The sequence below is a fragment of the Nicrophorus vespilloides genome, unplaced genomic scaffold, assembly GCF_001412225.1.
Source record: "Nicrophorus vespilloides isolate i.1.1-1 unplaced genomic scaffold, Nicve_v1.0, whole genome shotgun sequence".
Classification (NCBI taxonomy): domain Eukaryota; kingdom Metazoa; phylum Arthropoda; class Insecta; order Coleoptera; family Silphidae; genus Nicrophorus; species Nicrophorus vespilloides.
The window spans coordinates 127,382-139,198 of NW_017099576.1; the positions used below are offsets into that span (position 1 = coordinate 127,382).

At 32.6% G+C, this 11,817-nt stretch overlaps 5 protein-coding genes across 10 annotated transcripts; 2 read left to right on the forward strand and 3 right to left on the reverse strand.

Moving 5' to 3' along the window:
* Positions 1-1,007: 1,007 nt before the first annotated feature.
* Positions 1,008-3,835, reverse strand: LOC108564801 (serine/threonine-protein kinase PAK 1). 2 transcript variants are annotated; one of them, XM_017923941.1, is made up of 9 exons: positions 3,521-3,835; positions 3,088-3,359; positions 2,934-2,945; positions 2,623-2,791; positions 2,399-2,568; positions 1,658-2,336; positions 1,487-1,602; positions 1,214-1,432; positions 1,008-1,155 (listed from the first exon to the last, which is right to left on the reverse strand). In XM_017923941.1, exons 2-9 carry the CDS (start codon positions 3,352-3,354, stop codon positions 1,072-1,074), a joined length of 1,716 nt encoding a protein of 571 aa, XP_017779430.1. In that variant the 5' UTR covers positions 3,355-3,359; positions 3,521-3,835; the 3' UTR covers positions 1,008-1,071. The 2 variants fall into 2 exon arrangements, with proteins under 2 accessions (XP_017779430.1, XP_017779431.1); XM_017923942.1 differs by lacking the exon at positions 2,934-2,945.
* A 513-nt stretch (positions 3,836-4,348) lies between these two features.
* LOC108564798 lies at positions 4,349-4,814 on the forward strand. The gene has a single exon (XM_017923937.1). The coding sequence runs from the start codon at positions 4,499-4,501 to the stop codon at positions 4,763-4,765; it is 267 nt and encodes an 88-aa protein (XP_017779426.1). The 5' UTR covers positions 4,349-4,498; the 3' UTR covers positions 4,766-4,814.
* Positions 4,815-4,848: 34 nt separating this feature from the next.
* On the reverse strand, positions 4,849-5,681 carry LOC108564797 (transmembrane protein 256 homolog). Of its 2 annotated transcripts, none has more exons than XM_017923935.1 (3): positions 5,489-5,681; positions 5,135-5,389; positions 4,849-5,082 (listed from the first exon to the last, which is right to left on the reverse strand). In XM_017923935.1, the coding sequence occupies exons 1-3, from the start codon at positions 5,573-5,575 to the stop codon at positions 4,939-4,941; spliced, it is 486 nt and encodes a 161-aa protein (XP_017779424.1). In that variant the 5' UTR covers positions 5,576-5,681; the 3' UTR covers positions 4,849-4,938. The 2 variants fall into 2 exon arrangements, with proteins under 2 accessions (XP_017779424.1, XP_017779423.1); XM_017923934.1 differs by having other exon boundaries at positions 5,135-5,419; positions 5,489-5,676.
* Positions 5,682-5,765: 84 nt separating this feature from the next.
* LOC108564795 (male-specific lethal 1 homolog) lies at positions 5,766-9,063 on the forward strand. Of its 4 annotated transcripts, XM_017923933.1 has the most exons (9): positions 5,766-6,260; positions 6,333-6,408; positions 6,577-6,935; positions 7,047-7,299; positions 7,357-7,686; positions 7,745-7,881; positions 7,935-8,059; positions 8,122-8,328; positions 8,383-9,058. In XM_017923933.1, the coding sequence occupies exons 3-9, from the start codon at positions 6,621-6,623 to the stop codon at positions 8,471-8,473; spliced, it is 1,458 nt and encodes a 485-aa protein (XP_017779422.1). In that variant the 5' UTR covers positions 5,766-6,260; positions 6,333-6,408; positions 6,577-6,620; the 3' UTR covers positions 8,474-9,058. The 4 variants fall into 4 exon arrangements, with proteins under 4 accessions (XP_017779422.1, XP_017779421.1, XP_017779419.1 ...); XM_017923932.1 differs by lacking the exon at positions 6,333-6,408 and having other exon boundaries at positions 8,392-9,063; XM_017923930.1 differs by lacking the exon at positions 6,333-6,408.
* Positions 9,064-9,510: 447 nt separating this feature from the next.
* Positions 9,511-11,217, reverse strand: LOC108564786 (actin, acrosomal process isoform-like). Its single transcript, XM_017923917.1, has 3 exons — positions 11,071-11,217; positions 10,575-10,708; positions 9,511-10,515 (listed from the first exon to the last, which is right to left on the reverse strand). Exons 2-3 carry the CDS (start codon positions 10,698-10,700, stop codon positions 9,511-9,513), a joined length of 1,131 nt encoding a protein of 376 aa, XP_017779406.1. The 5' UTR covers positions 10,701-10,708; positions 11,071-11,217.
* Positions 11,218-11,817: the final 600 nt, after the last annotated feature.

An 11,817-nucleotide genomic window follows, 5' to 3' on the forward strand; every position in this document is an offset into this window, starting at 1 on the left:
AATTTAGAAAGAAAGAACAAACGATCGCTATATATTTTTTATACTTAGTTTTCATATCATATCATCTTTTTTTTTGTTACCACCATACTAGTTAATATAAAAAAATAATCATTTTAGTTTTTTTATTTGCTTCTCATAAATTGGTTATATCATAGTGTTTTTTTTTATCAATATTTATATATCATATTAAATATACATAATAAAAATATATTAAATTAAAAAATAAATGAAAAGCATTACATATGTATAGATATGGAAACAATTAATATTAATAAAAATAAGTCGTCATTAAAATAAGATAAAATTAAGAAAATACTATAAACATTACTTGAATAAAATAATCGTAAAAATAAACAAAACAAAATTAACAATAGGAACTAAAAATTTAGCTTAGTCAAAATGAAAATCTGCCAATGATATGTCCTATGTAATTTCAATCAATTTGTCCAATTATAAAATGATGATAAAATAAACAAAAGATAAAAATCTATAACTTAATAGTAATGTACTTCACTGTAATGCAATCACTAAATATATAAAACCTGTTTTTTATTTTCTTTCTCTTCTTTTAATATAATTTAGGCACAACTGTAAACTACGAATATTTCGGTTTTTTAAATACACGCAGCCATATTATATCATTATTATTATTATTTTACTATCACATTCAAAAGAAAACAAAATCGAGGGAAAATACATTTTGAAAGTAAATTATAGAATATAAATATTAAGCGCTTAGAGAACATATTATAAATGCATTGCATACTGAATATTTAAAAAACCTCATCGTTAATAATTACATTAATAGCTCGGCTAAATTATTAGTCCCTATCTATGTCTGTATATTTCATTTCCTTCTTTTATATATAATATATAATCTTCATATTTTTTTCTGTAACAGTAAATGCAAAATAAAATCATCTTAAACAATATACAAAATAAAATGTTTTTGTATATATGCATTTATGTTATACAAGATTTTGTTTTTTTTTGTTATTATTTTCTCATCACTTACTCGCTACTAACTCATCTCGGCAGCCTCTTTCTTAAAAAAAACTCCTAAAGCTAATGCTAGTGACCCCTTGCTGCATCTTTAGCAGCTATTATTAAAGGCGTCAAACTAGCTAAAGGTCTTGCTACTTTCAAAAATGGATGCTAAAATAATAAAAGAAGTATAAATATTAAGATACTTTGATATGATAATCAATCTTACTTTGAGTAAATCTTTAGCTGAAGCTCGTTTCTCTACTTCGACAGCAAGGCATTGATCAAGGAAATCTTGGAAACCGCTTGATAGTCTCTCCTTTTCCTTGATGTCAGGTTTGCCGTTAGTGGCAATAAGGTATAAGGCCCTAAGTGGATTTTCATTAAGATAGGGTGGCTCCCCTTCAATCATTTCTATTGCCATAATACCTAAAGACCACACATCGACCTAACAAAAAGATGTTTGTTTTAGTAAATCCTAACATGTAAATAATATGTTTACCTTAGGCCCATATTGCTTCCTGGTCACTACTTCTGGAGCCATCCAATAAGGCGTACCAACCATAGTAGTTCGTTTGGATTGTTCTGGACTAATTTGAGCACAGAAACCAAAATCAGCTACAAAATAAAGCATTAATTAATAATATGCATTTAATTTATAAAATAAACATACTTAATTTAACTGATCCGTCTAAGCCCAACAATATATTATCTGATTTAATGTCACGATGAATGACTTGATTGGAATGCAAGAATTCGAGGGCTTGCAATACTTCTCGACAAACGGCTGCGATTTGTCCTTCGTCCATGCAAGTTTCCGTGACAACATCCGTCAAAGAACCGCCTGGTAAATATTCCATTACAACCCAGAGTTCCTCATTCACCAGGTAACTATCTAAATAGTTGACGACGTTGCCGTGTTTGTTTTCTCTCATTACCAAAATTTCGTTAATAATCAATTCCTTCTTCGGTTGCTGTGAAAGATTCATCTGCTTAATAGCGACTTCGACCCCGGTCGAGGTTTCCATTGCAGTATAAACTGTACCCGAAGCACCCTGGCCAATTTTTTCCATTTTGGTATACTTTCTGTTTGGATCTCCGACAGAGACGATGCTGCGAAGTTTCTCCAAAATCTCCTCATCCGACATCTTCTTTTTTCGTTTTTCTGAGGCAGGACGAGATACCTCAGGGCCGGCCTGATTCTTATTTCTATCCAACAGAGGCGGAGCCTGCGTTGTTGTATTAGTATTGGGCACATGGGTGGGCGTGGTGTGAGCCGGACTCAGACTATGTATTGGGGTATGTACACTATTATTACTAATTGGAGGTGGATCTTCAATAGGTTTAGTATACTATAAAAAAGAGTCATAATAATGAAACACGATTCTAAAATTGTTGATATTAAAATACTTACAATACTTTTAGTGCGTTCGGGTCTACTAGCGATCGGAGGCGGAGGAACGTCTTCTTCAAGTTCTGAACTCACAACATGAGCTGGACTATGATAAGAATGTGGTGTACCATCTGCCTCAGTAGGGGTAGTACTACTAGGGCTTGAACTAGATACTCTACTTAATGAGGAACCTAAAATTGAATATTAAATTAAATCAATTATGTGTAATAGAAATAAACATTTACCTGAATGTGTAGTATTAGTAGTCTTTGTCATATACTTGGTGTTTGGAGTTTCCTTCGTACTACTATCGTACCAATTCAAAACATCTAAAACAGCTTGAGGATTGCTTTTCTGTTCCTGTTTGCTAATATTGGAAGTCATCAATAATCTGGACCAAGCCTCTGGCATTCCCTAGAATAAAAACCAATTTAAGTACTGGTAGATAATAATTTATATCCTAATTGGTTTGTGTCAATGTGTACTATTCAAATGTTTGAGTATTTATAACCTAGTCTAAAATGGCAAATGAAAATGTAACACTAACAATACTCACTTTCAAAGGCAGCTTGCAACAGAATTTGTACAAAGTTAATAATTAAATACGGAAGTACAAAAAATAATAGAAAACTAAGCTCCTACAGAATTTAAATATAACAGAAATTAAATATAAGGAAAGGAAGATTATATATGTATTTTTGAATACTCACAGTGAATTCACCAGAGGCGGGATCAAAACCAACATGAACTGTATGCTCAAAGTTTGTTGGATGAGATATATGGGGTTTATCTGAACCAATGATTGAGAGCTTGTTGCCTTTAATTTTGGACTTGATTGTTTTCTTCTTCCTCTCTGCATCTTCAGGCTCTTTAGGCAAAGGTCTATCTACAGCTAAGGAATTACTGGTTAAATCCATGGTTCGGTTAGATGTTAACCGGACAGGTGGTGCAGGAGGCTTCTCCTCGTCTGAAGACATTCTGGCTGAAATCAAATATCAGTCCTTGATAGTACAAGGGTTGACTCAGATGTTGATTTGTTTAGAAATTCATGGGCGGGACGAAAAGTATGCGTCAGCCTTTCATGAAAAATTATACACACTAGGATTTACCAGCTAGCCATATATAAAAAACAGTATTTTTTACCTGATATTAACAGGCACTAATTGTAAAAATTGTTGAAATGGAGTATGCAGTTACTGTTTCAACTACCGGGTTCCTTTAATCCGCCACATTTAATCGACTTCCAGGCTTAAAACGCTTTTGAAATTGTGCCGTACATTAAAGAGTTAGGATCCACCATTGCCGATTATCAAATGGAATCTATTCCACCAACGCGCCACATATCTCTCTCCCACTCAGTCACACGCAAATCCTTTTGTTCAAATTGCGAACGTACGTCCGGCCGTTCTCTTTATTTCGCCAGTTGATATATTTAGTACTACACTAACGCTCCTACAGTATGACAAGCAATGACAGGTTTTTGACATAAAAATACACGGCATACGGCATCGGGCACAATTTTTCTATAGACAACTAATGAAAGTTATCCGCAATTAAAAAATACACAGGACATCCCATCCTGCGTTTCCATTTACAGTAAAACTTCCATCTACAGGAAACGGGATATACGTCTGCTATGAATAAATATTGAAACGTGTCAAGAATCAAAATTAAACATATTTAAATTTATAATGAACAAAATTAATTCTGAAAGAAACACGATTTTATTACATATATAAATATTACTTATTTCTCTTCAATAATTACAATGATGCAAAAAAAACAATTCTTGAAAATTAAATTAAATTTTCAATATACTATTCCCATCTGGAGCAAAGTTCTATTCATTATTATTAATTAGCATATTTCACATTTTAAGCAAAATATATTTGAAAAAAAGAGGAAGATAAAGGTTTAGATTAAGCTTAGGCTGAATTTATTCTAATGCCAACTGTCAAAAAAATGTGTGGTTATGTTTACAATATTTGTTGATTTTTCAGCATTACTATCATTACTATAAAATCGCAGTTACTGACAGTTACACAAAGTTTTATTTCAATTGTTCGAGCAAGGCAAGTTTCAGACCCAACGAATATACATACTTAGAAAAGTGTTTATAAAATGTCTTCAGATAGTTTAAGTTCTGAGCAATTGGCATTTTTAGAGAAATGCAATTACGATTTTGCACATAGATTCACTGAAGCAGATACAGAATACATGAAAGTATATCATGAAGGAATACCAAATCCACCAATAATTAGCCCTTGGTATGGCAAAACCAGGTTCAACAGGCATCGAGGAGGACATGGAAGCAGACATCATCACAACAGAGATAATTACAACTATAATAAGAGGGACAATGATAGAGGTTACAACAACTATCATTAGATATTAATGTAAATAGACAAAAAAAATTAAATTTGTAAACATCAATCAATTTATTTCCTTAAAACAAATAAATAATAATAAACAAACATTCCAGTAATTTTATTTTTAAATCTTTGGGTATTAATATCATATATTAATTGGGCTAATCACCTTTTCTTAATATTGTTTCTAGTTTAAAAAGCCATCGCCAACCATCCTAGGATGAGTATAGTCCCACCTATTGGGGCCAACTTGCCAAATTTATTTTCACCTGTGTAGGCATGATAGTAACAGGGACCACTGAATAACACAGTCCCAGCAATAAGCAAGCTGCCACACTAAAACAACAATAGTTAATTTTTATTTACATACACATTGTTAAAAACTTGCAATTTTTGGAGATCTTGTCATTGGTACACCAATGAGTGCTAGGGTGTGGAAAAAGTGAATTTTGTTGGCGTTTTCATATATTCCCTTCAACTCAACAATTTGGTCCTTTGGGTATTTTTTGTGCGAGCCATATGCAGCCAAGGCCACTGCCAGAGCCCCAGAAAGGGCAGCTATTTTAATGAATGGACCAGACTGATTGGCTAGTTGCCACAGTGGTTCTGGCTTAGTAATGATTTGGACTGGTGCTTGTGATGACTGAAATCCAGTAGTTCCATTTAAAATTGGCTAATAAACGACAAATAATTATGCAATATTTTATAAATTACTTCATGATTATTAATGTTATATATTAACCTTCATGATGCTCTTAGTTGTATTCTGGATACTTTGAGAAATTGGATTCTCGTAGAGAACGTAGTTCATTGTCTCCGAGATGCCCATTGTAGATATTTATAAAACGGTAATTTCTTTATGGGAGTATGTACTGTTCGCGATTTTCTGATCTGATCTAAGTTTTTATGGGAAATTTTGCGCCGACACAATAACCGGAATTGATTTTTGTTGTTACAGTGCTACCAACCGTTAGAATTGCCAGAGGATGCATCTCATGCATCTGTAAACGAATCGCACACTTTACGGTTATAATCTTAACTACAAAATAAAAACTAACTAAATTATAGAATTATAGTTATCAAAATAATTGTTTCAAATGTTACACGGTTATAGTTATCAAGTTTTATCAGTGTACAGGTAATACATTCAAAGTTGGCGCTTAAAGTTGCGGAATCCGGAAGTAATTATCAAAATATATCGCGCGTTGTTTTTGGCCTAGTCTGCGGCTGTGTGCTGTGGAATAAACGCAATGCGAAATGGACTCAGTGTTGATTGTGTGAGAAATTCTGGTTTATCATCAATAAGTTTCCCTATATTATATTTTCCAATGACACTGGAGTAGAGACGGGTAGTCGGAACTTTTGTTTTGTTACAACAAAACAAACATAACCTACAAGAGGTTTTGACATTTAGCATATTTATCTATGGAGTGATGTAGAAGGAAATATTGTTCAGTTCGTTGTTAATTGGATCGGAACATTTATGTTCGGAATTGTTTATCCTTCTACAAGAGGTAAGATTGGATATTTTACTGGAATATCTTATTGAGCCTCTTTTATTTATATGCTGGTGTCTCCAATTAAAGGGACAATCACAAGTGGTGGTATTGAATGAATGTTTTGGCCAATAGCAATTCGCCTCTCCTGTTATCAACCAATAAGGTGCATTGTTGATGATCAAATTGTTAGAAAAAGGATAACTCAGAAATTTTCGCGCCAATAATTGATTGGTACCAATTTGACTGATTTTTATTGTCTTGAGTTTATTGCTTTTATTATTATTATTTTTTCTTCTTTTTTTTGTTCTGTTTTATATTCAAAATGAAATAGGGAGAAACAATGAGCATAACATAAGGGAGCGAGCTGAGGCGAAGATGTCCGATCATTTCTGTGAGCAAAATAACGCGAAATTATCAAATTCGGTGGAAAATTTGGAGTATTTTCAACAAGACATTGGTGATAGTATACGTGGGGAAGAAATAAATCATTCCTATGATCATATGTATGCTACGAACCACGAAGAAAATGGTATAACAGAAGAACCGCAAACGACCTGTCAAACGTCAGAAAGTGAGGTTAACTTTCTCAAAGAATTCTTGTTGATACATTTGGATTTAATCCAGCAACAGAATGATGACATTATAAATAAAGAAAATACTATTTTTATATTGCAGCAAGAGAATGCAAGGGTAAGTTTGGTAACACTTATATGAAAGAATATACAGTTCAAATCACAATTTAAATTTAAAATGTTGTCATAACAAACAATATCAAAACAAAACATTGTTGCTTGGTTACAGCTTCGTGAGCAATTGAATTGCATGGAAAGTGGACTTGCAGGTCAATCAAGTTCTAATTTTGAAATTACAAAGTCTCCTCACTCAAGCCCAGCTAGCTCCACAGAAGATATGACCCCAGACTTGGGTCCAATTGAAGAGCAAAATATAGAACTTGTACCACAAGTACCAGAACTATGTTTACCCTCTGAAACTGTAGATGAAGCCAAAGTATACAATGATATTTCTATAAATGATGATTCTCAAACACAGCCTGGTAAGTTAAATAGAAATTATTATTATAAAATAAATAAATTTTCATTTTAAATGTTAGTAGAATTGAATGTTAAGGAAGAACCAGATGAAGTAAATCCAGAAGTTACAGTTGTTGAACCAGAGATTGTAGTTTCTGAAGATACTGAAGAGGATAATAAACCACTTGCACAGAGAAGAGATAATTCTGAAAGTGGCAACCTGGCTAATTTTGCAGAAGCTAGTTATACTATACACTCAAATACAGTAACTAGTGGTGATCCAATGAAGAATTTAAAAATGAGCATTCGTCGGAAGAGATTTTATTCAAACTCTTCAGCAGTGTCCAATAATGATTCTGCATCAGAGGAAAAGAAAAATTGTAGACGACACTCGAGAAAAAGGCGGAAAAGTTTGTAAATTTCTAATTAGATTTTATACATTCATTATTAATTTCTCTCTTGTTTTAGGATCTATTGCGAAAAACGATGAATTTTTAACGAGTGATGAGCAATATGTAACGCAAGTTGGAGATGAATCTTTAGATATTATTCGACGCCAGGAATTAGCTGAAGAAGCTGCAAAAGCTGCAACATCAAACCTTGAGGTATTTACCAAAGTCTTATTTATGTTACTTATTCACTAAAATCATATTATTAGGTCCCGCGGTGGCGAGTGAAAGTTTATACAAGTTGCTATACAATGGAAGGAACTGAAAATTTGGAAGATGAGGCTTTTTTACGGAGACACACTAGATTAGAAAATGATGAGCGGAGAAGGAAACGGTATAATTTGAAAACTAGTATAATAGTTATTTATAAAGATCATTTTTAATTTTCTATTAAAGATGGGATGTCCAAAGGATACGAGAACAGAGGATAGTAGAAAAATTAAAACAAAGGCAAGATAGAATAGATGCCAATAATAGAGGATCCGAACAAACAGAGACCGTGGATTCCTTATGGCCGTGTATTGACGATATTAAATATATAGAATTATGTGATTCGCTTCCAGTGTCTGCATTTGGTTGCTTACTACCTAAATTACCTCCAAGGTATAATTTACTCATTCTGAAAATATTACCTTTATATATGAGTATTCTTTTTAGCGAATTTAGTTTACCTTGGCTAACAAATCCAGCAATAAAGAAAACAATAGCAAGAAAACAAAGTGGGCGACGAAGAGGTACCAAACGATAAGTATATTAGTTATTTATTTTATTACTAATCCTTCTCTCTTTCGGCAATGACAAATTTTCTCAATAAAGATCATATCAAAGTTCTTGTAAAACAGACCCAAAAAACAGATTTATGTTAAATACATCAGAATATTAAATTTATTTTAATGTTATTATTGTTTGCTAGCAATATTGAACACATTTCAAAGTTGTTAAATCATTTTATTTGTAATGTATCCTAGATAAAAAAACGCAATTTGATCTCTGAAACTTTTAATTAGTTGTTTTAAGCATCACACTTAACTAATGAATGTTTAATATACATATGCAGATGGGGAACTTGTATAGAATGTAAAATTTATTTTATTACCTTATGGACTGTTAACATTACCCTACGGACTGCACTAGTTAAGATTCAGATAATTTCTTTATAATTTTAGTGTCATCCTTCATCTGCATCTTATCTTCCTTAGATGCAGTACTTTGAATAGCAATTTACCAGTTTATAGAAGCGAAAGTGTTTGGATTATTTTCAAGAATATTTTATTTTTTTTTTCTTATATAATTCTCAATTCTTGAATACTTTACGAACTGATTTGTAATTTGTGATATTTAGTATAAAAACTCTAAATTAATGAGAATTTACATTGATATTATTAGGTAATTTCTGAAATTAGGTTAAGTTATTGTTTTCAATTTGATTCTAATTCTTGTCAAGACAATTTTATTTATTTTTTATGTCAAGTCTATGAGAATCTTGAAGACCAATATTTTTCTAGTCAATTTTGAAGTATTTGGGAAAAGAAAACCATTCCACTATTATTATGTGTTGTTTCTTATCATATTCGTCTTGAATAATCCAATAGCTTTTGCTACAAATCCATAAACCATTTGTGTCAATGTGATGTAGTTAATATTGAAATGGATAAATGTAAAGTAAGTTTTATTTTTTAAAATCTGTAAATATTAGTTCTTCATAAGGATAAAAATTATATAAAAATGTGTTATGAATATTGTAAAGAAATAATAAATAGTACATTCTAAATATAAGAGACTTGTTTAAAAGCATTTGCGATGGACGATGACCGGACCAGATTCCTCGTATTCCTGCTTTGAAATCCACATCTGCTGGAAAGTGGTCAAACTGGCCAAAATCGAACCGCCAATCCACACTGAATATTTTCTTTCAGGTGGTGCGATTATTTTGATTTTCATTGTGGATGGTGCAAGTGTTGCCATTTCCTTTTGTATTCTGTCTGCAATGCCTGGGAACATCGTGCTACCTCCCGAAAGAACCGTGTTTGCATACAGATCCTTCCTAATATCAACATCACACCTCATGATTGAGTTATACGTGGTTTCGTGTATACCCGGTGTTTCCATTCCCAACAAGGATGGCTGGAACATTGCCTCCGGACAACGGAACCTCTCATTGCCTATGGTAATCACTTGACCGTCTGGTAACTCGTAAGACTTTTCGTGGCAACTCGTAACGGCGGATTGGTTGAGTTCATGATCGAAGTCCAAAGCGACGAAGCAAATCTTTTCTTTGAGGTCTCGTATGATTTCCCGTTCTGCTGTTGTAGTAAAGCTGTAACCGCGCTCCGTCAAGATTTTCATTAAATAATCAGTTAAATCGCGGCCAGCGAGATCTAATCTTAAGATAGCATGCGGCAGTGCGTAGCCTTCGTAAATTGGAACCGTATGAGAAACGCCATCTCCAGAATCCATCACTATACCAGTTGTTCTTCCACTTGCGTAGAGCGACAGAACGGCTTGTATCGCGACGTACATTGCTGGGGAACCAAATGTTTCGAACATTATTTGAGTCATCTTTTCGCGATTCACTTTAGGATTCAGAGGGGCTTCGGTTAACAATACTGGATGTTCCTCGGGAGCGATACGTAGTTCGTTGTAAAACGTGTGATGCCAAATTTTCTCCATATCATCCCAATTACTCACAATACCGTGTTCGATAGGATATTTCACTGTTAAGACACCCCTTTTCGTTTGAGCTTCATCGCCTACGTACGAGTCTTTCTGTCCCATTCCCACCATAATTCCCTAATACATCAAACAGTAACTTTAGTTAATTGATATGTTTTTAAACTAGGTAATATTACTTGGTATCGAGGTCTTCCGACGATGCTAGGAAATACTGCTCTTGGAGCGTCATCTCCAGCAAATCCAGCTTTGCACATGCCGGATCCATTGTCTACAACTAAAGCGGCCAAATCGTCGTCGCACATTGTTAATTCTGCAAAAAAATGAGATTTTGTTATTATGCGCTTACTGAATCAAGACCGCAACAAATGATGATTGAACGCAACGATGATGTTGATGAGATAATAAGAATGGATTACAGTTAACGATAATTAAACGAAAATTTACTAATCAGCATTTTTTCATTGTTACTTCCTTAAAACCATCAATATCACCGACAATAGGAGCAATTAATTGAAATTTATTTCTAATTGAACTGTTTTCGGATATATGTATTATTTTACGAATTTAATTAAAATCTCCTTAATTTACTTTTCTTGGTCACTGGTTTTTATGATTTTGTAATTAAAGTTTGCCGCTCAATTACTATTCATGATCCACTCATCGGTTTCTTACCGTTAAGTTGTATTGTTATTTTCTGAACACAACCAAAGTCAAGACAAGACTTCTTTATATCAAGAGAGATAGATGGTCGGCTTTTGATCACTGCTAGTAGTTCACTGTCTTACAATCTCATTACAGTTTTCTTTTATACACCGAATGCCCCACCAGACCACGTCCAGTATTTTAATTATAAACTACATAAACTTGCTAATTGTAAAACGGTCATTTAATATATAAAATTCAGATTTTATTCGGTCATTTCAAAGAAACAATCCGTATGACTGACTTCTTTAATTAATTAATACTTTCCGATTTCGTAATACACCAATTATATTTAAATATTATTTTCAATTTAGTGCTTCTATATTATAATAGTAAAATTAGTATATACTAATTTTGATATTATATAACGTTAATAAGTTGCAAAATATAAAGAATCATCATTAATAGTAGTTCATTAATTATTCATATTTTTTCTAGATAATCAGACATGTTTGTAATTTTTCTTTGTTGGATTAATTAGTATTTATTAGTTTTGAATAAAATACATATTTATTGCTATTCTGTTAAGATTCTTTTTAATAGAGCAAGATATAAGATAATGTTATTCCATTCAGTGATGAATAACAAAATATTTGAATAATAAAGTACGAAATTTTATAAATTTCAAAAATTGGCATATGACTACGTTTCTTCACAAGATTTTGTTTTAATATCTTTACTTTACATAGCAAAACTAACAAATCCCGAAAAATTAGA